General features: G+C 36.6%; 1 protein-coding gene across 1 annotated transcript; it reads right to left on the bottom strand.

Moving 5' to 3' along the window:
- Nucleotides 1-9,092: 9,092 nt before the first annotated feature.
- Nucleotides 9,093-14,189, bottom strand: LOC107927882 (auxin-induced protein 15A). The gene is made up of 2 exons (XM_016859005.1): nucleotides 14,104-14,189; nucleotides 9,093-9,315 (listed from the first exon to the last, which is right to left on the bottom strand). Exons 1-2 carry the CDS (start codon nucleotides 14,187-14,189, stop codon nucleotides 9,093-9,095), a joined length of 309 nt encoding a protein of 102 aa, XP_016714494.1.
- Between the last annotated feature and the right edge of the window lie 13,264 nt (nucleotides 14,190-27,453).

Below are 27,453 nucleotides of genomic sequence, written 5' to 3'. Positions count from 1 at the left end.
ATAAAAATATATATTACTATGAAGTAATTTTGTACCATAGGAGATCGTGAAAAGAAAAGAAATTTCAAGTGAATTATGTGATTGGAACTGTCATTCTCAATACTGGTTGATACAAGTTACATTGACCACCATCTGTAATTTTCCACTTAGGGAGACTTATTGTTTGCTCCCTAAGGCAAAAAGGATGGGAAAAAAGTGTTTACAAGGTATTAGTTATGTTTACTTTACACAATTGGATTGCCTGGTTTGTGTTAATCATCTCAAAATTAATACAAGCGAGAGGTAACTTCGAGAAAGGTGTCTTCGTTGCAGGGAATCGTGAGACCGCCTGTAGGATGACTATATCCGAACTCTTCTTGTGACATGCCTAGCAAATCTTGAAACAAAGACTGGTTCAAGAATGACACCGGTATCACAAACCTCTTCTGGTTTTCTCCAACATAAACCGCAAAGTAGCCTTTGGGAACTTTCTTAGAGCTAACGATACGAGGCAAGCGAATAGCCATTGTTGTTTTAGATAGATGAATGCTTTGAAAAAGGAAAGCAAAGGTAAAGTACTTTAGTATTTGAGGATGTGAAGATAGGTGTTGCCAATGAACATATTCTACTCTGTATATATAGATGCAAGGGGTAGAGAGAAAAATCATGTTCTACATGGCTTCATTATAGGGGATCACATGGTGTTGTCGTCTAACTCATTCTCAAGAATTCCATGGCAAAATACTTTGAAAAAATAGTTTGCCTACCCCTTCTGGCAATAGAAACCGACCAAGGACCCCACTCAAATATGGAAGATCTGGACCAGTAAAATGCTTCTTCACAATAAAAGAGTTGTACCACTGCACCATTTATGTGAGTTCCTACTTTAGAGACATATAATCTGTCAGGCAATGACAGGAAACATGTAACATGGGTGACCTTGACCTCCTCTTACATTCTGACTTCACCAAGCATGTTGATTTTTAGTAAGGTGTGGATCTGTAAGACAAACCCTTGTGAAGAGCACCTGAAGTGTGTCCTACAGGCTGCACCTAGTCCTCACCAGAACCCAATTGGTTGCATTTTATCCTTATTCTTGTCTACGCCGTGCTGCAATCAAATAGTTCCATAGGGGTGAAGCCAAAACTTAGCTTGACAGCTCACAAAATTTCTGGTATGTGCTGCTATATATATATTTGGATAACCTTACAGATGAATCTGGTTTTGGTCAATAACTTGTTTGATGGCATGTTTGTTGAGTGTTGTCTGCATATTTTGACTATTCATTATTAACAGTACATGACTTGGTAAAAAAAAAAAAACCGTGAAAGAAAGAAAGAAAAGAAGGCCATTAAAATCTGAGTTAATATTCAAAGTTTGATATTGGGTTAATTTCATTTTAGGTCATGTTATATTTTGCACAGTTATGTTCAAGTCCCTATTTCATTTAAATAACTTCATTTTAGTTTACCTTTTTGTCACAAAGGTTATCCTCTTTCATTTACATCTTTACATTTAAGCAATTTTGTATGTTTTTTATATGTATTTTATGTCTAATAAAAAAAAAGTCATTTTATATGTTTTACCTTCAAAAATTTTTTTACTAAGTCATGTACTGTTAATTATTATATATAAAGACTAATTCCAACTCGAAAAAAGAAACAAAGCTTTAAATCTTTGGCTAAAAGATTGCAATAAGGGGATATACGTTTTTTCATATATTTGGAGAATCATGCTATTTTGTACTCATGTTTGAATATGGGTTGGATGCATATATTCTAAAGCAAACGAAGAGTCCGAATAACTTAGCATGTATAATAGAGTAAATTCAGAACAAGGTATAGCATTTATAGTTAAATTAATGATAGGAAATTCTGGAAGTAAATAAAATTCCAATTGAATGGTGTGTTTTGAACTGTCATTTTCCATGCTGATTGATAAAAGTTACGGTAACAACCATCTGTAATTTTTCACTCAGGGAGACTTGTATTTGCTCCCCAAGGAAAAAAAGATGGAGAAAAAATGTTTACATGGTGTTAGACATTTTTGCTTTACAAAATTGTATAGGCAGATTTGTATTGATTCTCTCACAATTGATTCAAGCGAGAGCTAACATCAAGAAAAATATCTTCATTGCAAGGAATTGTGAGACCGTCGGTAGGATGGCTATTGTTGAAGCTGATCTCCATGCAGTTGGTATGAAGCAAGTGCAGCTGGAAGCTGGCCATGCAAGTTCGTGACAAGCATGCAGCAACCTTGGTTTTGTGTTGCTGTTAGATTTGAACTAATATTTTGTTCATTTTGAAGTCTAGTTTGCTATAAGCTTTTTGATTGATGTAATTTGATGTTGATGGAGCTGTTAACCAACTTTGTGTTAATGTACAAGTTAAGTTTTTGTTATTTGGAAAGCTTAGTGGAAGTAGGTATATGTTTAGGTAGAAATTTGACTTGTAAGTTTTTTTTTATTCTGATATATGTAATGGCAACATGCCAATAGTTATGTATGAATGAAAATTATCAGATTTTCTTCCATATGCTCCATTCTTCCTTTGCCTTCTAAAAATTCTAAGTTCTGTTCTCCATTCTTGACAGTAGCTAAAAGCTTGAACTTCAAGCATTTTTCCTTCATATTTTACCCGGGTATAATACGTTGCTGCTGGTGCTCTGTTTAAAATTCTTACTTTACCCGGTTAAAGTGTGTTGAAAATCCAACAATTGGTATCAAGAGCTTTCATCTTAGAGGACCTGTTGTTGAAAATTAAATGGCTTCATCAGTTTTTTCTCCTGCAGCACCACCAGTTTTTAATGGTGAGGGGTTCCACATATAGGTTGTCAAGATGAGGACTTACCTACAGGCCTTTGATCTGTGGGAAGTTGTCAACAATGATGTCGAGCCAGCTCCACTTCGAGCCAATCCAACAGTGGCTCAAATCAGACAACATGCAGATGAGAGGACCAAAAGGCACAAGGCCATGTCATGTATTCAGAACTGTGTTTCTGATGTTATTTTCACCAGAATCATGGCTTGTGAGACTCCCAAGCAGGCCTGGGACAAGCTCAAGGAGGAGTTCCAAGGCACTGAAAGAACTAGGCAGCAGCAGCTATTAAACTTAAGAAGAGATTTTGAAAATCTCAAGATGAAAGAAGAAGAGACAGTGAAGCAGTACTCAGACAGGATAATGGCTGTGGTCAACAGCATAAGATTGTTAGGAGAACAGTTCAGTGAGGCAAGAATTGTGGAGAAGGTGCTCTCAACATTGCCTGAAAGATATGAGGCAAAGATCTCATCCTTGGAGGATTCGAGAGACCTGGCAACCATCTCTCTAACAGAGCTCATTAATGCTCTTTATGCTCAGGAACAAAAAAGAGCCAGTAGAATGGAGGAGCACTAGGAGGGAGCTTTTCAAGCCAAAGCTAAAGCAACCTCAAGTACCACTGCCTATAAGGGCAAGAAGAACTGGAAAAACAGGCCTAAGCCTGATACTGCAAGAGGAGGAGATCGACTCTGCAGATTTTGTAAAAGACCTGGTCACCCAGAGGCCAGATGCTGGTTCAAACCAGATGCTACATGCCAAAATTGCAAGAAGAAAGGCCATGTTGAGAAGGTCTGCAAAGAGAAAGGGAAACCTGGTCAAAATCAACCACAACTCAAGAGTGAAGAGGCTAGAGTAGCTGAACAAGGCAATGACAGTGAAGAACATGTCTTTGCAGTTTCATGCTTAGCTACAAAAAACAAAGTCACCAAATGTTGGCTTCTTGACAGTGGCTGCACTAACCACATGTCACCAGATGCAACTATCTTTAGAACGCTGGATAGAAGCTGCAAGACCAAAGTGAAAATAAGCAATGGTCAGTTCATCAAGGCTGAAAGAAAGGGAGATGTCTACATATGTACCTCTACTGAAGACAAAGTCATCATAAATGTGCTTCTGGTACCTGAGATTGATAGAAACTTACTCAGCATTGCTCAGCTACTGGATAAGGGTTATTCTGTTGTGTTTAAGGGCCAGGAGTGCAAAATCTCAGATCCAAATGGAATAAGCCTCATGACAGTCACTATGAGTGACAAATGTTTTGAAGTCAACTGGTCAGGTGACTCAGCCCATGTTGCTTCAACAGAAAACACCAAGCTTTGGCATCAAAGACTTGGTCATGCCAATTTTAGATCGTTGGCTCAAATGGCTAGCAAGGAACTGGTTGAAAACTTCACCAAGTCAGTACGAGGTGAAGATGTCTGTAAGGTTTGTCAAATTGGAAAGCAAGCCAGGCTTTCATTCCCTACAAAAACATCTTGGAGAGCTTCAGCTAAGCTGGAATTGGTGCATTCAGATGTCTATGGCCCTATGAGGACAGAATCTTTGAATGGAAGTAAGTATTTCATTCTCTTTATTGATGATTATACCAGATTCTGTTGGATTTTCTTTTTGAAACACAAGTCAGAGGTAGCTCAAGTATTTGTGAAGTTCAAGGCTGCAGCTGAAACAGAAACAGACTCCAAGTTGAAGACAATCAGAACTGATAATGGAATAGAGTACACCTCAGCTCAGTTCCAAGCATTATGCAATAAAGCTGGTGTTAAACATCAGTTAACTAATGTCTATACACCTCAGTAGAATGGGGTCAGTGAAAGAAAAAACAGAAGTCTATTGGATATGGCCAGATGTCTCCTATTTGAGAAGAAATTGCCTAACAGCTTGTGGGCTGAAGCAGTTAACACTGCAGTCTACTTACAAAACAGGCTTCCAACCAAATCCTTAGAACAAAAGACTCCATTTGAAGCCTGGTTCGGATTCAAACCTTCTGTAGAGCACCTTAGGGTGTTTGGTTGTCTATGCTATGCTCACATACCAGCTGTGAAAAGAGATAAACTATCAGAAAGGGCTCAACCTGGGATTCTGATGGGCTATAGTGCTGTTAAGAAAGGCTACAGGATCTTGGATCCTTTGACCAATAAAATCCAAGTAAGTAGAGATGTAATCTTTGATGAACATGCTTGCTGGAACTGGGATAAGGGTGAACCTGAGGCTACTGCTGAGGACCTGATAGTGGATCAGATTGAAGATACTGAAAATGGTCCTGATATGGATCTGGATGATGAACCTGTCAGAGGAACAAGAACTCTTGCTGAGATTTATGAAAGAGCTCAAATGGCTCAAGTTGAACCAAGTAGTTTTGAAGAGGCTAATGCTGATGAGGGGTGGACACAGGCAATGGCAGATGAGATTGCTATGATCGAAAAAAACCAGACTTGGATACTAGTTGACAGACCTGCTGACAAAAAAGTCATTGGAGTAAAATGGGTCTACAAGGCCAAACAGAATGCTGATGGAAGTTTGAATAAACTGAAGGCTAGACTTGTGGTGAAAGGTTTCAGTCAAAAATATGGCCTGGATTATTTTGAAACATATGCACTAGTTGCTAGATTAGACACAATAAGGCTGATTGTTGCTTTTGCAGCTCAAATGCATTGGAATGTCTATCAACTAGATGTAAAATCAGCTTTTCTAAATGGATTTCTTGAGGAGGAAATTTATGTCGAGCAATCACAGGGGTTTGAGGTATCTGGCAAGGAAGACATGGTGTGTAAACTAAGAAAGGCCTTGTATGGCCTAAAGCAAGCTCCTAGAGCTTGGTATGCTCGAATTGACACTTACTTGCTCAGTTTGAATTTCCAAAGAAGTGTCAGTGAACCAACATTGTACATCAAGAAAAATGATTCTGAAACTCAGCTTGTGGTGTCATTATATGTGGATGATTTACTAGTCACAGGAGGTGATGAATCTGTTTTAACAGATTTCAAGACAAAGATGAGGAAAATGTTCGAGATGACTGACCTAGGGCTGATGACATACTTCCTAGGAATGGAAGTAAGCCAGAAACAAGGAAGAATTTTCTTGAATCAGAAATCATTTGCCTTGAAAGTGTTGACAAAGTTTTCAATGATAAATTGTACGCTAACTCCTACACCTGTTGTAGTTGGGATGAAATTATCGAGCCATGAGGGTCATGAGGAAGTTTGTGAAACCACTTATAGAAGCTTGATTGGTTGTCTCTTATACTTGACTGCAACGAGGCCAGACATCATGTTTGCAGTAAGTTTACTCTCTAAATTCATGCACTGCTGCAATGTGCTGCATTTTCAAGCTGCAAAAAGAGTGCTAAGATACATTAAAGGTACTCTAAATCATGGTATGTTATTTAGCAAGGCTGAAAAACTAAAGTTGACAGTTACACAGATAGTGATTGGGCTGGTTCTAAAGACGATATGAAAAGCACATCAGGATATGCTTTCACATTAGGATCAGCAATGGTTTGTTGGAGTTCCAAAAAATAGTCTTTAGTGGCTCAATCAACAGCTGAGGCTGAGTATGTAGCTGCTGCTAGTGCAGTAAATCAAGCCATTTGGCTAAGGAAAATCTTAGTAGATTTGAACCTTTCCCAAAAGGAAGCAACAGAGATACTTTGTGACAACAAGTCTGCTGTTGCAATTGCAAAGAATCCTGTCTTCCATGGAAGAACTAAGCACTTTGACATAAAGTTGCATGTAATAAGGGAGATGGAGCAAGCTTGTGAAATAAAGCTGGTTCATTGCAATTCGGAGGCTCAAATAGCTGACATTTTGACTAAGGGTCTAAGTACATCAAGTTTCAACAAGCTAAGAAAACTTATGGGAGTTTGCAGCATGGAGCTCAAGGAGGAGTATTGAAGCTGATCTCCATGCAGTTGGTATGAAGCAAGTGCAGCTGGAAGCTGGCCATGCAAGCTCGTGACAAGCATGCAGCAACCTTGGTTTTGTGTTGCTGTTAGATTTGAACTAATATTTTGTTCATTTTGAAGTCTAGTTTGCTATAAGCTTTTTGATTGATGTAATTTGATGTTGATGGAGCTGTTAACCAGCTTTGTGTTAATGTACAAGTTAAGTTTTTGTTATTTGGAAAGCTTAGTGGAAGAAGGTATATGTTTAGGTAGAAATTTGACTTGTAAGTTTTTTTTTATTCTGATATATGTAATGGCAACATGCCAATAGTTATGTATGAATGAAAATTATCAGATTTTCTTCCATATGCTCCATTCTTCCTTTGCCTTCTAAAAATTCTAAGTTCTGTTCTCCATTCTTGACAGTAGCTAAAAGCTTGAACTTCAAGCATTTTTCCTTCATATTTTACCCGGGTATAATACGTTGCTGCTGGTGCTCTATTTAAAATTCTTACTTTACCCGGTTAAAGTGTATTGAAAATCCAACAACTATATCCGAACTCTTCTTCTGACTTGCCTAGCAAATCTTGAAATAAAGGCTGGCTCAAGAATGACACTGGTATCACAAACCTCCTCTGGTTTTCTCCAACATAAACTGCAAAGTAGCCCTTGGGAACTTTCTTAGAGCTTATGATACGAGGCAAGCGGATAGCCATTTTTGTTTACAGTAGATGTATGCTTTAAAAAGGAAGGAGTGGAAGATCCCAGATAACTTAGAAAGAAAGATTGAGAATGTTGAAGGTAGGTGATGGAAATGAACTTAATCTTACTTGTATATATAGATGTAAGGGGCAGAGAGGAAATAATGTTCATCAATTATTAAGTGGGGGATATGGAATGAGTGGTGAAGGTGGAATTGATGGGGTCTGATCGGTAATGAGAAAGGCATGGGTTCATGGGGAATCACATGGTGTTATCTTCCAAAGGATGATAAAGAATTCCATGGCTAAGACTTTAAAGGATAACCGACAAAGGACCGACTACTTTGCCTTTTATTTCAGGCTACATTTGAGACATTTAATCTGTCAGAGAATGACAGGAAACATATAACATGGGTGACCTTGACCTCTCCTATTACATTCATATCTTCCTTTGGTGAGTAACTTGTAAGACAAGCCATTCTGAAGAGCGCCTTAAGTGTGTAACTTGTAAGACAAGCCATTCTGAAGAGCGCCTTAAGTGTGTTTACATGCTACAACTAGTCCTCATTGGAACCCTAACCGGCTGCATTTTATCCTGGTTGTTGTCTATGCCATGCTGCAATCAAATTGTTCTATGACAATATTAAGCCTTGACAACTAACCAAAATTTTCTGGTATGTGCTGCTATGTATATATATGAATAACCTTACAGATGAATCTGTTTTTAGTCCACATTTCTGATATTTTTGATTTATCTACATATATAAGTTCAAGTCACTTTGTCTATATGGTTAAAAATTGATTTCTGGCTTTTGAAGAATAGTGAGACATAGGTATTAATTCATTGTCAAATCTGCATTAAGAAAATTACTTTGAGATTTATGAAAGAAAATTGATCATTTAGTAACCTTACTAAAATACAAAAGAATACTTGTAGTCTACGTTACCAGGACCTGACCTTGAGTATTGAATACGGGTGTTCTCAAATTTTTCTAAGTTTTTTTCCTTATATTTGGAGGATTATATACTTTATATTCAAGTTTGAATATGTGCCGGACACTTGTATTTTGAAGAAATTGAAGAGTCCAACTACAAATGATTTTATCTTGATCTTAGAGGCAAGCTTGGGACATGTAATGTGTTATATAATGACCAGAAGGAAGCATTTATGGACTACCTTGACATTCTATGTTGACTTGACTAAGATAATAAATATAAAAAACAGCAAGATTTTATATTTCTTTGCTGTTGAAACACAACTAAAAATTGGGGATAAGACACTTTTCTTCAAGGTTGAAATCTTTTATATATTTGGAGGATCATACTCTCATACTTACAGCCAAATATATGTTGGATATAGGTGTTAGAAGTTAGAACAAATTCTTTAAGAAAAATGAAGGGTCTATATAACTTAGCTTGTTGGTTGAAGTAAATTTTCAACACTGTAGATCATTTACAGTTAAAATAAAGATTAAACTAACAATAACAGGAGAAACTCTGAAAAAAAATAAAATTTGAAATGAACAATGTGTTTTCAACTGTCATTTTTTGTACTGATTGGTAGAAGTTACAGCAACAAGGCAAAAAAGGATAGGAAAAAAGGTGTTTACATAGTATTAGTGATGCTTGCTTTACAAAAATGTATGGGTTGATTTGTGTTAAATCTCTCACAAATCAGTTTAATCGAGAGGTGATATCGAGAAAGATATCTGTGTTTCAGGGAATTGTGAGACCGCCGGTTGGATGACTATATTCGAACTCTTCTTCTGACATGCCAAGCAAATCTTGAAATAAAGGCTGGTTCAAGAATGACACTGGTATCACGAACCTCTTCTGGTTTTCTCCAACGTAAACTGCAAAGTAGTCCTTGGGAACTTTCTTAGAGCTAATGATACGAGGCAGGCGGATAGCCATTGTTGTTTTTAATAGATGAATGCTTCTAAAAAGGAAGAAGAGGAAGATCTCAGAGAACTGTAGTACTTTGAGAATGTGAAGATAGGTGTTGCCAATGAACATATTCTTCTTTGTATATATAGATGAAAGGAGTAGACAGAAAAATCATGTTCCTGTGTTGAGTGGGGTGTTCAATGAGTGGTAATGGGGAGATTGCTGGGGTCTGATAACTAATAAGAAAGACATGGCTTCGTTAGGGGAAGATCACATGTTGCCGTCTTGTAACTCATTATCAAGAGTTCCATGGGAAAGGATTTGAAAAATTAGTTTGCCTATCCCTTATGGCAATAGAAACTGACCAAGGACCGGTGGAATGAAAGATCTGGACCAGTAAAATTCTTCTTTACAATAGAAGAGTTGTACCACTTCACCATTTATGTCAGCGCCTACTTTAGAGACATATAATCTATCAGAAAATGACAGGAAATGTAACAACCCCTACCCGTATCCATTGCCGGAATAGGTACGAGGCATTACCAGAGTTTACTGAACATTTTCAGATAATTTTGAATCATTTATTATTCATATTTTGAAGATAATCATAACGTCTCTCTATTGGGCCCTCGAAGCCCCAAACATACATTAAAAACCAACCGGAATTAAATCGGGATCATAAAAAATTTCGCAAAATCTTAAATTTTATTTTCATCTAAGTACTTACCATTTCAATGCTTCTTATAATTAAACATGTTACCATTCAATCAATAGCTTGACACTTGTCTAAGCGTCAAACAACATCATTGTTAGTATACTTGCACATATTTCATATAAATTCAATATTGATATACTTATTTTCTCGACATGTCACACTTGAGTTTAATAATTGTCTTTACTTACATAATTTTCTTGTATCAACATATCAAAGATAATCATATATGTACATGTCATGAAACATATCATTCTCTTACCATTTCTTCATAAGTATATATCAATCATTTCATTATATCAATATTTCATGCTCCATCATTTCCATATATTTTATGTATATTTATTCCGGTAAAGTTTATGTCAAACTTAACATAAATTATATTCCATGTACTTATTCTTATTTCGTTTATCTATCTTCATAATTATTTCATACAACTATTTTGTACATATATTTTCATATGATCGGTTCTTGTAAACATTTCACACAACCATTTCATGTAACCATTCGTCATCTGATACATATTACCTGAATATCAATTGTTCAATAGATGTCATCGCGTCTCCCATCCATGGTCTTATTTATCTTTGACATGATGCCATAATGTCTTTCAACTATGGTCTTACTCATTTTCTGTCATGTTGCCATGATATCTTTCAACCATGGTCTTATTCATTTCATGTTACGCTGCCATGGTATCTTTCAACCATGGTCTTATTCATTTCTCGTCATGTTACCATGGTATCTTTCAACCATGGTCTTACACATTTCATATCAGAGAGCACACTCCCGCGAACCTCATCCTTACAGTGGGATTACCAGTCCAGGCTAAATCTCCTGTAATATAAACTCATAGAGTATTGTTGGGATTACCAGTCCAGGCTAAATCCCCTGCAACGACAATTACTCTAATGAGCTTGGATCTGAATTACCAGTCCAGGCTAAATTCAGACCCTAATTTGGATTACCCGTCCGGGCTAAATCTGTTTTATACATATTCTTCGGGAGGGCTATATCAAGATAGGATCACCCGTCCGGGCTAGATCCTTTTTACCGTCAATTCATTTTCAGAGATCCATCGAATTTTCCTTTCATTCAACCGGGATTTCTTATCCTTTTATCAACTTTATCAATGTTTCATAAATTTTCATACAATGAACATTCAAATCATATTCACATAAATAACATACAATCTCAAGCATTTAAGAATATAATTCAAGTTACACGAACTTACCTAGCGAAATTGCAGAAATATCAAGATTCAAGGACATTTTGGTAATTTACCATTTTCCCAATTTTCACCCGATCTTAAATTGACAATTTCATTCAATTTATTAATTTAGATAATAAAACAATTCATTCCTTTCAATTTGGTCATTTTGACATTTTTACAAAATTGCCCCCTGAAGTTTTTCTTTATTCAATTTAGTCCTTAAGCCTAAAACATGCAAATTAGCCATGCTAGCTGAATATTCATATATATTTTCCTCCTTCTCCTCTCCATTCCACATTCTTAATGTATATAACACACTTGTAAGTAACATTATCTATAATCTTTATTATTTACTTTTATGAATATTCAAGTTATCCATCTGTATCATAGTCACTAAATTATTTATATCTGGAGCTATGGAACTCCAAATTAATATCCGATAATTTTTCCTGAAACTAGACTCATATATCTTTTTACCGTAAAATTTTCAGAATTTTTGGTTTAGCCAATAAGTACAGTTTATTCTTTAAAATTACCCCTGTTATGCTATCTAAAAGTTCTGACCCTTCTTCACTAAAAATTAATTATCTCCTCGTACAGAATTCGAATGATATTCCTGTTTATATATATTAAAACTAGACTCATTCAGGATTCTAAAAATATAAATTTAACCCCATAATTATTTTTATCCAATTTTTTATGATTTTTCAAAATCAGAACAGGGGAACCCAAAATCATTCTGACCTTGTCTCACAAAATTTATTATATCTCATGATTTACAATTCCATTGCTTACATAATTTCTTCTATAAGAAACTATACTCAACAAGCTTTAATTTCATATTTTATTCATCTTATAATTTGATTTCTAAAATTTTTGGTGATTTTCAAAGTTAGACTACTGCTGCTGTCCAGAACTGTTTTAGTGCAAGATATTAATTACCATGTTTATAACACCCTTATTTTCTTTTTCTACACTATTTCTCATCACTTTCTCTTATTTTCTCTTCACTAACATGACAAGAACATAAGACCATATATAAGAAAACTCTAAATCAACGTCAATTCCATGCTTTTTCAACAATATTAAACTTAAAAATATATTGAAATCTTGATGTTCTTACCTTTTCTTATTGACTTCAATCTTTAACTTGATTTTTCTCTCTCCTCCAACTTCTATTTCTTGAATCCAACTTGATATTCCTGCTCTCCATCATTTCCTTGTTATCTTTCTCTCTTGATGGCTATGAAATTTTTTTCAATTTTTAGGTGAAAATAATGAATTTTTGATGGAAGGACTAAATTGTAAAGAAAGAAAACTTCTTTTCTTCTTTTTCTCTTACGTGGGTTTGCATGGGAAAGAAAAGGTGATGATAATTTTTCATCTTTCCTTCCTTTTATACTAAATAAATAATAATATAATAGTAAATATCTCATGAAAATATTAATAAAATAATATTTATCTAATTAATTAATTTAAAATATCATCAACATAATCATTACATTCTAGAATTCTCTCTCTTACTAATTGACCATTTTGCCCTTTATGATCTTTTAGAATTCCATCCTTAAATCATCACTTAATTTGGTAAAATTACGATTTAGTCCCTCATAATTTTTCACCTATTCAATTTGGTCCTAATTCATCAATTTTTCTTGGTTTCTAGATCATTCCACCCTTAAAATATTTGCACCATTAGTCCTTCAACTTTTTATATTTACACTTCAACCCCTTAAATTTTGAGTATTTACTCTTGTGCAACAAGACTTTTCTCATCTTTGCAATTTAGTCGTTTCTTGAATTAATATATCATAATATACTTCCCAATATTGACATAACTCAAAATTTTTCTTTTTGTCACTTTATTTCCTTATTTTACTATATTACCGATAATATTTTACTATAAAAATTTTCAGGATATTACAGAAAACATGTAACATGAGTGACCTTGACCGAGCATGTTAATTTTAGTAAGGTATGGATCTTGTAAGACAAACCCTTGTGAAGAGCAGCTTAAGTATGTCCTACAGGCTGCAACTAGTCCTCATCAAAACCCAACTAGTTGCATTTTATCATTGTTTTTGTCTAGCCGTGCTGCAATCAAATAGTTCTATGGAGGTGAAGACAATTTTCAGCTTGACAGCTCACTCAATTTCTGGTATGTGCTGCTATATATGGATGACCTTGCAGATGAACCTGTTTTTAGTCCACTTATTTGATGGCATGCTTGTTAAGTGTTCTCTGCATATTTTGACTATTCATTATTATATATAAAGACTAATTCCTACTTGAGAAAAGAACGAAGCTTTAACTCTTTGGCTAAAGGGGATATAAGACTATTCATTATTATAGTCTATGTTTCTCGGACTTGTGCTTGAATGTTGAATACATTTTCTAAGTTTTTTCATATATTTGGAGAATCATGCTATTTTGCACTCATGTTTGAATATGTGTTGGATGGATGTATTCTAATGAAAATGAAGAGTCCGAATAACTGAGAACATGGTAGATCATTTACAGTTAATTTAAAGATGGGAAATTCTGGAAGTAAATAAAATTCCAATTGAATGATGTGTTTTGAACTGTCATTTTCCATACTGAGAGATAGAAGTTACAGCAATCACCATCTCTAGTTTTTCACTTGGGGAGACTTGTATCTGCTCCCCAAGGCAAAAAGGATGGAGGAAAAAATGTTTAGATAGTGTTAGTGAATTTTGCTTTACAAAATTGTATAGGCTGATTTGTGTTGAATCTCTCACAATCAATTCAAAAGAGAGGTAACTTCGAGAAAAATGTCTTTGTTGCAGGGAATTGAGAGACCGCCTGTAGGATGACTATATCCAAACTCTTATTGTGACATGCCAAGCAAATCTTGAAATAAAGGCCGGCTCAAGAACGACACTGGTATCACGAACCTCTTCTGGTTTTCTCCAACATAAACTGCAAAGTAGCCCTTGGGAACTTTCTTGGAACTAACGATACGATGCAAGCGAATAGCCATGGTTGTTTCTCAATGGAGTATGCTTCGAAAGGGTAGAAGAGGAATATCTCAGAGACCTATAGTACTTTGAGGATGTGAAGATATGTGTTGCATATGAACATAATCATACTTGTATATATAGATGTAAGGGGGCCAAAGGGAATGAGTGGTGAAGAGACATATTGCTGGGGTCTGATCAGTAATGAGAAAGACATAGGTTCATGCTGAACCACATGGTGTTGTCTTCTAAAGGACTATCAGGAATTCATTGGTAAATCACATGGTCTGAACAATTATGTGTTAACTTCAATGAGTAACTTGTAAGACAAACCCTTGTGAAGAACACCTGAAGTGTGTCCGATAGTGTTGAAAATGGCCAACCATGCTGCTGTTATGTTTTTGTTGAGTGCATACAGCTTGTATGCATGTTGCAGCAACATATTTTCTGTTTTTGCAATGTAGTTTAGTTTGGTTGAAAATGAACTTATTTGTTGATGTTTTGATGGGTTTAGGTGATGATTGAGATGATAATTCAGCTTATTCATGTGTACAAGCAATGTTTATCAAGTTACTAGGCTACTTGGTGGTAGTAGGTAGTATTTGGTGATGTATTTGGCTATAAATGTATTGTTTTCATACTAAATGAGTAAGCATATCAGTTGTAAAAATCAGATTGCTTCCTTGCTACACATTTGTGAGCAAGTAAAATTTTTCTTGCATCTTGCTTCCTGCCTTGTTCTGTTCTCTGTTTTCTTCCTCTGATGTCAAAATATACTTCCTCCTGTGCCAATGTTCCAACAGATAGGCTGCAACTAGTCCTCATCAGAACCCAACTTGTTGCATTTTATCCTTGTTGTCTATGCTGTGCTGCAATCAAATTGTACCATGCGGGAGAAAGACAATATTAAGCCTGACAGATGAACATGTTTTTAATCCACATTACTGATGGCATGTTTGTGGAGTTCTCTGCATAAATTGACCATTTATTAGTAACAGTAAAAGCTTAGCACTTTAGCTAAATGATTGGGATAAGGGGAGATACGACTGGCCAAACGGGAATTTGATAGCGAAAGTGATGATGATGGTGGCCTTACATTCCACTTGCTGACATCTATATATTAAGTAGTCATTGTTGGAAAAAAAAAGAATAATAGTTAGTGGTGAATTTTACTTTGAATTTCCTTTACAGGATCAATGGAGACAGAAGTATACAGAAATTTGCATTATGTTAGATTATATTTGTACAATTATATATATTGGAAACTGGGAAGCACCCTTACTACTAGCATATGTAGAGAAAAATGATAAATCCTAGTCATTTACAGTTAGCTTGTAATATGAAGTAATTTTTGAAAAAATGTGGATCATTTATAGTTTAAAGATGAAGTCAACAATAACAAGGGTACCATAGGAAATTATCTAAAGAACTAAATTTTCAATTGAATGATGTGTTTGGAACTGTCAAATTAGAACAGTTGTACTCTACTGCTTCTCCATTTAACTTAGATTGTAGTATGAAGTAATTTTAGATTAAGGTAGAGATGGAATTGACGTAAACAAGTAAAAAATTCAGAATGGAAATAAAATGACAACTGAATGATGTGTTTGGATCTATCATTACTGAATTGATAGTAGTGTTACAGTAATCACCATCTTTACTTTTCCTCTTGGGGAGACCTATATCAGCTCCCCAATGCAAAAAGGATGGAGGAAAAAATGTTCTCATGTATTAGTGATTTTTGCTTTACAAAATTGTATTGGCTGGTTTGTGTTAATCATCTCACAATCAATACATGCGAGAGGTAACTTCGAGAAAGGTGTCTTCGTTGCAGGGAATTGTCAGACCACCGGTAGGATGACTATATCTGAACTCTTCTTGTGACATGCCTAGAAAATCTTGAAATGAAGGATGGTTCAAGAATGAAACTGGTATCACGAACCTCTTCTGGTTTTCTCCAAAATAAACTGCAAAGTAGCCTTTGGGAACTTTCTTAGAGCTGACAATAGAGGCAGGCGGATAGCTATTGTTGTTTTTGATGAATGTATGCTTCAAAGGGAAGAAAAGGAAGATATAAGATAACTTGGAAAGCAAGCTTGAGAATGTTGAAGGGAGGTGTTGCCGATGAACTAGGTGTTGCCAATGAACTTACTCTTACTTGTATATATAGATGTGTAGGGCAGAGAGGAAATCATGTTCATCTATTATTAAGCGGGGGATGTGGAATGAGTGGTGAAGGTGAAATTGCTGGGGTCTGATCCGTAAAGAGAAAGACATGGGCTCACGGGGAATCACATGGTGTTGTCTTCCAAAGCATTATCAAGAATTCCATGGCTAAGACTTGAAAGAATACTTTTCCTACCTTGCTGGCAAAATGAACCGACTAAGGACCTACTCAGATATGGAAGATTTGGATCCGTAAAAGCTTCTACCTAGTAGAAGATTTTTATTACTTCACCATTGACATTAGAGCAACATTTAGATACATACAATCTGTCATGCAATGATAGGGAACAAGTAACATGGGTGTCCTTGACCTCACATAAAACTTGTAAGACAATCCCTTGTGAAGAGCGCCTAAAATGCGTCCTACAGACTACAACAACTCCTTATCTGAACCCAACTTGTTGCATTTTATCCAGGTTAGTTGTCTATTCCGTGCTGCAATCATATAGTTCCATAGGGGTGAAGACAATATTCAGCTTGACAGCTCACTAGATTTCTGGTATGTGCTGCTATATGTATATGGATAACATTACAAATAAATCTGCTTTTAGTTCACATTCTAGTGGTATTTTTGTTCTGTTCTCTGCACATTTTTTACTATTCATTATTATATTGGGGAGATAAGATGTCAGGTCAAAGTCAGAAAGCTATTCAAACTACAAGAAAGTTCAATGAAGGCTTCTTCTGCACATGGGACTGTGAGACTACCCCTTGGATGATTCAAAGCCAAACTCCTCTTCAGCCTGATTTATCAGTTCTTGAAATAAAGGGTTCTTTAATAATGAAACTGGAATTATAAACCCGCCTCTTTTGGGATTCACCTACATAAACAACAAGATGGCCTTTGGTTATTTATGCAGCTGCCGTCACCTTTTGGATAATAATCTGCTTAGTGTGAACATATTTGATGTTACATTCAGTCCTTTGTATATTTGTTTCCATATACATGATTGGAGTTTAGATTATTTGAAGATTTTCTTGAATTTTAGCAATGTTGATTATCCATATTACATAGAACCAAATAAGTAAAAAGAATGATGTGGGAAAGAGGTCCATATTAGGCAACTTTACTTTCCGATAAAACTAATCAGTATGTATCATGAACTTATCTCTCTTTTGCTTTTCTCTTTTTTTCTTTAAAATCTTTTATCATTCGCTTTGTTGTATTAATCACTTAGTCCCCTGTCTCACATCTTTATATATCTTAATTCTTTGTCAAATCTGTATTAAGAAAATTACTTTGAAATTTATAACACCAAATTGATCGTTTAATAAGCCACTGCCATGAAAAAGACTACTTGTAATCTATCTTAGCTAGACTTTGTACTCAAGTTTGGATATGTGTTTGTTGGTGCTATAACCGAAACTAACAGATTCAGTGCAAACTTGTTAAGCAAGTCTCGAGACTTGTTGAGCAAACAAAAGAATTCGAGCAAGAGAAAGGAAGAAAAGCTAAGAAAAATGAAGGGAGAAATTGATGAACAAACTAAAACTTCATTCATAGGTTGAACAATGGCATAATGCCAATACATAAACCAAGCAATTTGCTTGTCAAAATCTGCATAATGATACCTAATCATCACCTACTACCACTAATACATTGAAACTTGAAAAACTAAGCTTGCACACTTAAACAAAGCTGACTTAACAGCTCAATTGTCATCAAAATTACATCAATCATAAACCTAACATAGTTCTAAATGAACTAAAGTACATTACATTAACTTAAGATTACAAGATGAACAAAATAGGAATAGTTCAGCTCGTTCCAGCAGCTCCTGCATGACTTGGTCTTCATGGCCTGTATGCTGTCGAGTTTTCTGCATGCTGAACCAACTTCATCACTCCTCCTTGGTTTGCATGGAGCAAACACCTAGCTTCTTTCTTAGACATTCGAACCTTGTGACACTAAGGGCTTTGGTTAAAATGTCTGCAAGTTGATCCTCTGAATTACAGTGGATCAGCTTTACTTCCTGAGCTTGCTCCATTTCTCGAACAACATGCAACTTGATGCTGAAATGTTTTGTTCTTCCATGGAACACTGGATTTTTAGCAATTGCTACTGCAGATTGGTTGTCACAGAAGATCTCAGTAGCTTCCTCTTGATGCACATTCAAATCAGCCAATATTTTCCTTAGCCATATGGCTTGGTTGACAGCACTTGCTGTTGCCACATACTCTGCTTCAGCAGTAGATTGAGCTACTAGACTTTGCTTCTTTGAGCTCCAGCAAAACATGGCTGAACCAAGGTTAAAAGCATACCCTGAGGTGCTTTTCATGTCATCTATCGAGCCAGCCCAGTCACTATCAGTGTAGCCAACCAGCTTCAGATTTCCTTCTTTGCTGTACTTCAAACCATAGTTTAAAGTGCCTTTGACATATCTCAGCACTCTCTTTGCAGCTTGGAAATGCTTCTCATTGCAGCAATGCAAGAATCTTGAGAGCAATCCTACAGCATATATGATGTCTGGTCTAGTGGCAGTCAAGTATAGCAAGCAACCAACTAGACTCCTGTAGGTTGTTTCACAAACTTTCTTAAAATCACCTTGGCTCGATAGTTTTTCTCCAACAGCAACAGGTGTTTTAGTTGCCTTGCTGTTTTGCATGGAGAACCTGGTCAGGATCTTTGTGGCAAAGCTTCTCTGGCTTAAAAATATCTCATTCTGCACTTGAGACACCTCCATTCCAAGAAAGTATGACATCTCCCTAAGATCAGACATTTCAAACACTTCCTGCATCTTGGTCTTGAAATCAGCCAGCACTACTCGATCTCCTCCTGTCACCAGAAGATCATCAACATACAGGGACACAATGAGTTGTATTTGTGTCCCTTGTTTCTTGACATACAGTGTTGGCTCACTCTTGCTTCAATCGAATCCCAGATCAGTCAAGTAGCCACCGATTCTGCTATACCAAGCCCTTGGAGCCTGTTTTAATCCATATAGGGCCTTCTTCAGTTTGTAGACCATATGCTCTCTGCCAGCTATTTCAAACCCTTGTGGTTGTTCAACATAGATGTCTTCATCTAAGAAACCATTCAGAAAGGCTGATTTCACATCAAGTTGATGGATCTTCCATTCGAGCTGTGCTGCTAAGGCAATCAGCAGTCTGATGGTGTCGAGCCTGGCCACTGGTGCAAAGGTCTCTAGGTAGTCCAAGCCATACCTCTGACTGAACCCCTTGACAACTAGCCTTGCTTTCAGCTTGTTCAAGGTACCATCAGCATTCTGCTTGGCTTTGTACACCCATTTCACCCCAATCACCTTCCTTTTGACTGGCCTTTCAACCAATTCCCAGGTCTGGTTCTTCTCAATCATGCTGATCTCCTCAGCCATTGCCTGCTTCCACCCTTGCTGAGCCTCAGCCTCTTCAAAGTTGTTTGGTTCAGCTATGGCTACATGAGCCCTTTCATAAATTTCAGCCAATGGCCTTGTTCCTCTGACTGGTTCATCATCAATATCCATTTCAGGGACATTTTGGTCTGGCTCAGCTTGGTCTATTGCAAGTTCTTCAGAAACTTCTTCAGGTTCATGTCTTTCCCAGTTCCAACATGACCTCTCATCAAATACCACATCCCTGCTTACTGACACTTTGTTTGTTGAAGGATCTAAAATCCTATAGCCCTTCTTAACAGTGCTATACCCCACCAAAATACCAGGTCGAGCCCTTTCAGACAATTTGTCCCTTTTAACAGCAGGTACATGTGCATAACAGATGCATCCAAAGACCTTCAAATGAGCCAGTGATGGCTTGAAGCTAAACCAGGCCTCGAATGGGGTCTTTTGATCCAAAGCCTTGGTTGGAAGTCTATTTTGAATGTATGTTGCAGTGTTAACTGCTTCTGCCCATAGTGCTTTAGGCAGACTCTTCTGAATCATCAAGCACCTGGCCATATCCATCAAACTCCTATTCTTCCTTTCACTTACCCCATTCTGCTGAGGTGTATATGTGTTGGTAAGTTGATGTTTGATGCCTGCCTTATCACAGAAGGCTTGGAACTGAGCTGAGGTGTACTCAGTCCCATTATCAGACCTTATGGTCTTCACCTTACAGCCTGTTTCAGTCTCAGCAGCAGTTTTGAACTTCCAAAACACAGTGGCCACCTCTGATTTCTGTTTTAAGAAGTAAATCCAGCAATATCTCGAGAAATCATCAATGAACAGTATGAAATACCTGTTTCCACTTAATGACTCAGTCTTCATAGGGCCATACACATCAGTATGCACCAGTTGAAGTTTTTCAGAGGCTCTCCAGGCTTGATTCGAGAGAAATGGGAGTCTGGCTTGCTTTCCTAGCTGACATACTTCACATACATCATCATGGTCCACTGAGTTGATGAAGTTTTCAGCCAGGTCTTCTCTGATCATTCGGGCCTTCGATCTGAAGTTGGCATGTCCCAGTCTTTGATGCCACAGCTTGGATTCATCTGAAGTGGCTGTGTAGGCAATGTCTGACTTTTTTGTCCAGTCAACCACAAAGCTCTTATCAGCCATAGGGACTGCCATCAGTTTGGATCCACTTGGATCACTGATTTGGCATTGGTGGTCTTTAAACACAACTGAATAACCTTTTTCCAGCAACTGAGCTATGCTGAGCAGGTTTCTGTTAATTTCAGGCACCAACAGCACATTTGAAATCACTTTGGTACCTGTAAGGGTGCATATCAGAACATCACCCTTGCCTTCAGCTTGAATAAAATGACCATTTCCTATCTTGACTTTAGTTCTGCAGCTTCTGTCTAAAGACTTGAAGATTGCAGCATCAGGTGTCATGTGGTTGGTGCATCCACTGTCTAGGAGCCAACCAGATGAGGATCTTTCCTGAGCAGCTGAGCATGACACAGTAAAGACTTGCTCCTCTTGGTCACTGTCCTCCTTAGCTACTCGAGCCTCAGCTTTCATCTGTTGAGACTGATTGCGCCTTGATTTGGCCTTGCTCTTACAGACTCTCTCAACATGACCCTTTTTCTTACAATGCTGACACACAGCATCTGGATTAAACCAGCATTTTTCTTCTGAATGACCAGCCTTTCTGCAGTGCTTGCAAGTCTGACCTTCTCTCCTTGCAGCATCATCCTTTGGCTTGTCTCTCCAGGCCTTCTTGCCTTTGTAGGCAGTATTTGTTCTTGCCTGAAAGGCACCTTCTTGGTGCTCCTCCAGTCTGCTTACTCTTCTCTGCTCTTGAGCATATAGAGCATTGATCAACTCTGTCAGGGAGATGGTGGACAGGTCCCTTGAGTCCTCGAGAGATGAGATTTTTGCCTCATACCTCTCAGGCAGAGTTGCTATAACCTTCTCCACTATCCTAGCTTCATTGAACTGCTCTCCAAGGAGCCTGATGCTGTTAACCACAGCCATAATCCTGTCAGAATATTGCTTGACAGTTTCTTCTTCCTTCATCTTTAAATTCTCGAAATCTCTCCTCAAGTTTAACAACTGTTGCTGCCTTGTCCTCTCTGTCCCTTGAAACTCTTCCTGCAACTTGTCCCAGGCCTGTTTTGGTGATTCACAGGCCATAATCCTTGTGAAAATCACATCAGACACTGAGTTTTGGATGCAAGACATAGCCTTGTGCCTCTTGGTCCTTTCATCAGCATGCTGCCTGATCTGAGCCACTGTTGGATTAGCTCTAAGTGGCTCTGGTTCAACATCAGTGTTGACCACCTCCCACAGATCGAAAGCCTGCAGGTAGGTCTTCATTTTGACCACCCATATGTGATAGCCTTCTCCATTGAAGACTTGAGGTGCAGCTGGTGAAAAGCTTGATGAAGCCATGGATTTGTGTAACAGATCCCTTAAGAAATAGGCTCTAGATACCAATTGTTGGTGCTATAACCGAAACTAACAGATTCAGTGCAAACTTGTTAAGCAAGTCTCGAGACTTGTTGAGCAAACAAAAGAATTCGAGCAAGAGAAAGGAAGAAAAGCTAAGAAAAATGAAGGGAGAAATTGATGAACAAACTAAAACTTCATTCATAGGTTGAACAATGGCATAATGCCAATACATAAACCAAGCAATTTGCTTGTCAAAATCTGCATAATGATACCTAATCATCACCTACTACCACTAATACATTGAAACTTGAAAAACTAAGCTTGCACACTTAAACAAAGCTGACTTAACAGCTCAATTGTCATTAAAATTACATCAATCATAAACCTAACATAGTTCTAAATGAACTAAAGTACATTACATTAACTTAAGATTACAAGATGAACAAAATAGGAATAGTTCAGCTCGTTCCAGCAGCTCCTGCATGACTTGGTCTTCATGGCCTGCATGCTGTCGAGTTTGCTGCATGCTGAACCAACTTCATCAGTGTTGGACACACGAAATCGAACGAAAATGAAGGGTCCAACTCCAAATAACTTAACATGTAGTTTGAAGTAATCTTAGAACAAGGTAGATCATTTACAATTTATATTAAGATGGAATTAATGCGAACGAGTAAAAATTCAGAAAGGAAATAAGATGACAGTTGAATGAAGTGTTTTGAACTATTATTACTGATTGATAGGAGTGTTACAGTAATCACCGTCTTTAGTTTTCCACTTGGGGAGACTTATATCATCTCCGCAAGGCAAAAATGATGGAGAAAAAAAATTTATACATGAATTAGTGATTTTTGCTTTACAAAATTGTATTGGCTGGTTTGTGTTAATCATCTCACAATCAATACATGCGAGAGGTAACTTTGAGAAAGGTGTTTTCGTTGCAGGGAATTGTCAGACCGCGGGTAGGATGACTATATCCGAACTCTTCTTGTGACATGCCTAGCAAATCTTGAAATGAAGGATGGTTTAAAAACCACACCGGTATCAAGAACCTCTTCTAGTTTTCTCCAACATAAACTGCAAAGTAGCACTTGGGAACTTTCTTAGAGTTAACGATGCGAGGCAAGCGAATAGCCATTGTTGTTTTTGATAGATGTATGCTTCAAAAGGGAAGAGGAGGAAGATCTCGGAGAACTTGGAAATCTGAGGTAAAGATGTTTAGTACCTAAGAATGTGAAGGTAGGTGTTGCCAATGAACTTAATCTTACTTGTATATATAGACGCAATGGGCCAAAGGAAATGTTTATCTATTAAGTGGAGGATGAAGAATGAGTGGTGAAGGTGCAATTGCTGAGGTCTGATCATTAATGAGATACACATGGGTTAATGGGGCATCACATGGTGTTGTTTTCCAAAGCATTATAAAGAATTCCATGGCAAAGACTTGAAAGAATAGTTTGCCTACCCTTTCCAGCAGAACAAACCAACCAAGGTCCCACTTGAATATGGAAGGTTTGGATCCTTAAAAAGCTTTTTCACGGCAGAAGATTCTTATTACTGGTGAAATATGTATATATTTTAAATTTATTTAGGAAGATAAATCTTATTTAGGTAGATAAGTTCTATTCATATTCTAGGAATATTTTTATTTTATCTTTTAGAAGGGAACTATTTTCTTTTATATTTTAGTAGTTTATTAGAATAAAGAAACTATTTTCCCAATTAGGATTAGGACTCTTTTCTTTATTTAAGTTCAATTCTTTAGTTAATAATAAAAGAACAGTTTTATTAAAAGCTCTCTTGAAAACTTTCATGGTATTAGAGCTAGGTTAAAATCTCTAGTAATATCATGGTTAGAACAACCTTCATTGGAGATAAGAAAAAACCTTGATGCGATCACTGCCAAAAAATATTGGCACACTCAAGAAACGTGTTGGAAGCTCCATGAGAAACCGAAAAATGAAAGGAAAAAGAGTGACAATGGTCGTGGTTCACAATCAGGGGATAACAGAGCTTTCCAAACAACTAATGGAAATTATGAGGGCCAAAGTTTTCTGGAAGGGTCTCCATTCACTAAGGAACAATTAAAGCATCTACACAAGTTTTTTCAATCACCACAATTTCGGATGAATTCTTCTATTCCTAACTCATCCAATAATCCTTCTTCCTCTTTTGCCCAATCAGGTACTGATTTTTCTGTTTTTTTCAATGTCAAACCTTATAAAACAAACACATGGATCATTAATTCTAAAGCTAGTGATCACATGACTAGTAGTCATTTTCTTTTTTCAACTTACACACCTTGTGCAGGAAACAAAAAGATCAAAGTAGCAAATGGGTCCTTCTTGGCAATAGCCGAGAAAGGCACTGTTAAAATTTCATCTTCCTTGGTTTTACATGATGTTTTACGTGTGCCAAATCTAGTTTGTAATCTTATATCGGTCAGTAAATTATCCCAGTCCTCAAATTGTCATGTTATATTTGACTCCTCTATGTGTAAGTTTCAGAATATGGTCTCGGGGAAGATGATTGACAATGCTAAAGAATTTGGTGGAATTTACTTTCTTGAAGACGACCATCTAAGTCAACCAACAACTACTTTATGTTTAAATTCTATTTCTGATTTTGATAAGGTTATGATTTGGCATTATAGGCTTGGACATCCTAATTTTTACTATTTAAGATATTTGTTACCTAATCTATTTAAAAATAAAAGTCCTTCTTCATATCATTGTGAATTTTGTGAATTGGCTAAACATCATCGGTCATTCTTTCCACCTCAAAAATATAAAGCCTCCAAACCTTTTTTGTTAATTCATAGTGATGTTTAGGGACCTTCAAGAGTCTCGACTTTTTCAAGAAAACATTGGTTTGTCACTTTTATTGATGATCATACTCGACTTTGTTGGGTGTTTTTATTAAAAGATAAGTCTGAAGTTAAAAATGTGTTTCAGTCTTTTTATGCTATGGTGAAAACACAATTTGGTGTGAAAATAGAAGTATTTCAGACTGACAATGGTGGGGAAATTTTTAGCGACCAATTAGGTGTTTTCTTAACCAAACATGGAATAGTCCACCAAAGTTCTTGTACAAATACACCACAACAAAATGGGATTGCAGAAAGAAAAAATCGACATCTTTTGGAAGTAACTAGAGCCTTGATGTTCACTAGTCAGGTACCACATTATCTTTAGGGCGAAGCCTTGTTAACATCTACATATCTTATTAATACAATGCCCAGTAAAACTCTAAATTATAGAATTCCTTTTCGTCTCTTTAAAGATAATTTTCCTAACTCTAAATTGATCACAGATTTATCCCTCCGAGTTTTTGGGTTTAGTGTTTTTGTTCATCTTCACAACCAAGGTAAACTAGATCCTAGAGCAAAAAAATGTGTCTTTGTTGGTTATGCTTCTAATAAAAAAGGTTACAAATATTATGATCCAATTGATAGGAAGATTATTGTTACTATAGATGTCACATTTGTTGAAACACAATCTTATTTTGATTCTAATCTTCAAGGAGGGAATTATACTAAGGAAGATTTTATAATTGATCAAGAAAAGACTAGGCATATACAACATAGGGATTCTAATAATGGGGAAGGCGAATTTATAATTAACACAGAAATTAATGATGTTAATGTTAATGAAAAGGAGGATGAATGTGTAGAGTCTGATCATGAAAATAAAGAACAAACAAATGAGTTAATTGTTTACTAAAGAAGAAATTGAAATAAAAAAAGTGGAATCCACCAGATTCATCACCAAGAATCCGACCCGCAAGATCCTGTCAAAAGTCCAGGTAAAACTCATAATCCAACCAATGAATTTTCTGATTTAGATATTCCAATTGCCAAAAGAAAATGTGTTAGAAATATTCTCAAATATCCCATGTCTGACTTTGTATCCTATAAAGCATTGTCTTCGACATTCTTAACCTTTGTTTCGTGTCTCGATACTGTACAAATACCTAAAAAAGTGAAAGATGCTTTACAGGTTCCTGAGTGGAAGGAGGCTATTTTAGAGGAGATGCACTCTGTTGAAAAAATAGGTACATGAAAAACAATGGAATTACCTGTAGGAAAAAAACAGTGGGTTGTAAATGGGTGTTCACAACCAAATTCAAACCAGATAGATCTTTAGATAGATACAAAGCCCGGTTGGTAGCTAAAGGGTACACTCAAACATACGGGATAGATTATCTTGAAACGTTTGCTCTAGTGGCCAAATTAAATTTCGTTAGAGTTTTTTTATCAATTGCTGTTAATCTTAATTGGTCTTTACAACAGCTAGATGTGAATGATGCTTTCCTAAATGGAAAACTTGAAGAAGAAGTTTACATGGATCCTCCTCCAGGTTTTGAAGAAAATTTTTGAACTCGAGTATGTAAACTCAAGAAATCTTTATATGGTCTGAAGCAGTCTCCTCGAGCTTGGTTTGAATGATTCACTCAAGTTGTTAAAAAACAAGGTTACTCACAAGGACAAGCTGATCACACAATGTTCTACCAACATTCACAAAGAGGTAGAATAGCAGTTATTATAGTTTATGTCGATGATATCATTCTTACAAGAGATGATGTGGATGAAATAAGGCGTCTCAAGGAGCATCTAGTATTGGAGTTTGAGATCAAAGACTTAGGTCCTTTGAAATATTTTCTTGGAATGAAAGTTGCTCGATCAAAGAAGGGTCTTGTGGTCTCTCAGAAAAAAATATGTGATTAATCTTTTAAAAGAGGCTGGGATGAGTGGTTGCCACCCAGCTGACACACCAATTGATCCAAATGTAAAATTCAAAAATAAAGAAGGTCGATTAGTTGATAAAGGGCAATACCAAAGATTAGTTGGTAAGTTAATTTACTTATCACATACAAGGCCAGACATAGCTTTTGCAGTGAGCTTAGTGAGTCAATTTATGCACTCCCCAATGGAGGAACATGAAGAAGCAGTGTTTCGATTCTAAGATACTTGAAGAGTTCACCGGGAAAGGGCTTATTCTTCAAAAAATCTGAACAAAGAGGAATTGAAGCTTATACAAATGCAGATTGGGCAGGCTCAATAACAGATAGAAGATCTACATCAGGATACTGTGCATTTGTTTGGGGAAACCTTGTGACTTGACGAAGCAAAAAACAAAGTGTTGTAGCAAGAAGTAGTGCAGAGGCTGAGTTTAGATCAATGGCTCAAGGAATTTGTGAAATGATGTGGTTAAAAAGAATTATGGAAGAGCTGAGGAAACCAATAACTTCACCAATGAAGTTGTATTGTGATAGCAAAGCTGCCATT

Source organism: Gossypium hirsutum, chromosome A03 (assembly GCF_007990345.1).
Source record: "Gossypium hirsutum isolate 1008001.06 chromosome A03, Gossypium_hirsutum_v2.1, whole genome shotgun sequence".
In the NCBI taxonomy this organism is placed as follows: Eukaryota; Viridiplantae; Streptophyta; class Magnoliopsida; order Malvales; family Malvaceae; genus Gossypium; species Gossypium hirsutum.
This window is presented reverse-complemented; position numbering and strand designations above follow the sequence as displayed.

Excerpts from the sequence above, each read along its gene's own strand:
- LOC107927882 (XM_016859005.1), bottom strand. The coding sequence starts at position 14,189 with ATGGCTATTCGCTTGCATCGTATCGTTAGTTCCAAGAAAGTTCCCAAG. Across the intron at positions 9,316-14,103 it reads GTTGGAGAAAACCAGAAGAG|AAGCATTCATCTATTAAAAA; the intron begins GTTCGTGATACC and ends CTTCCTTTTTAG.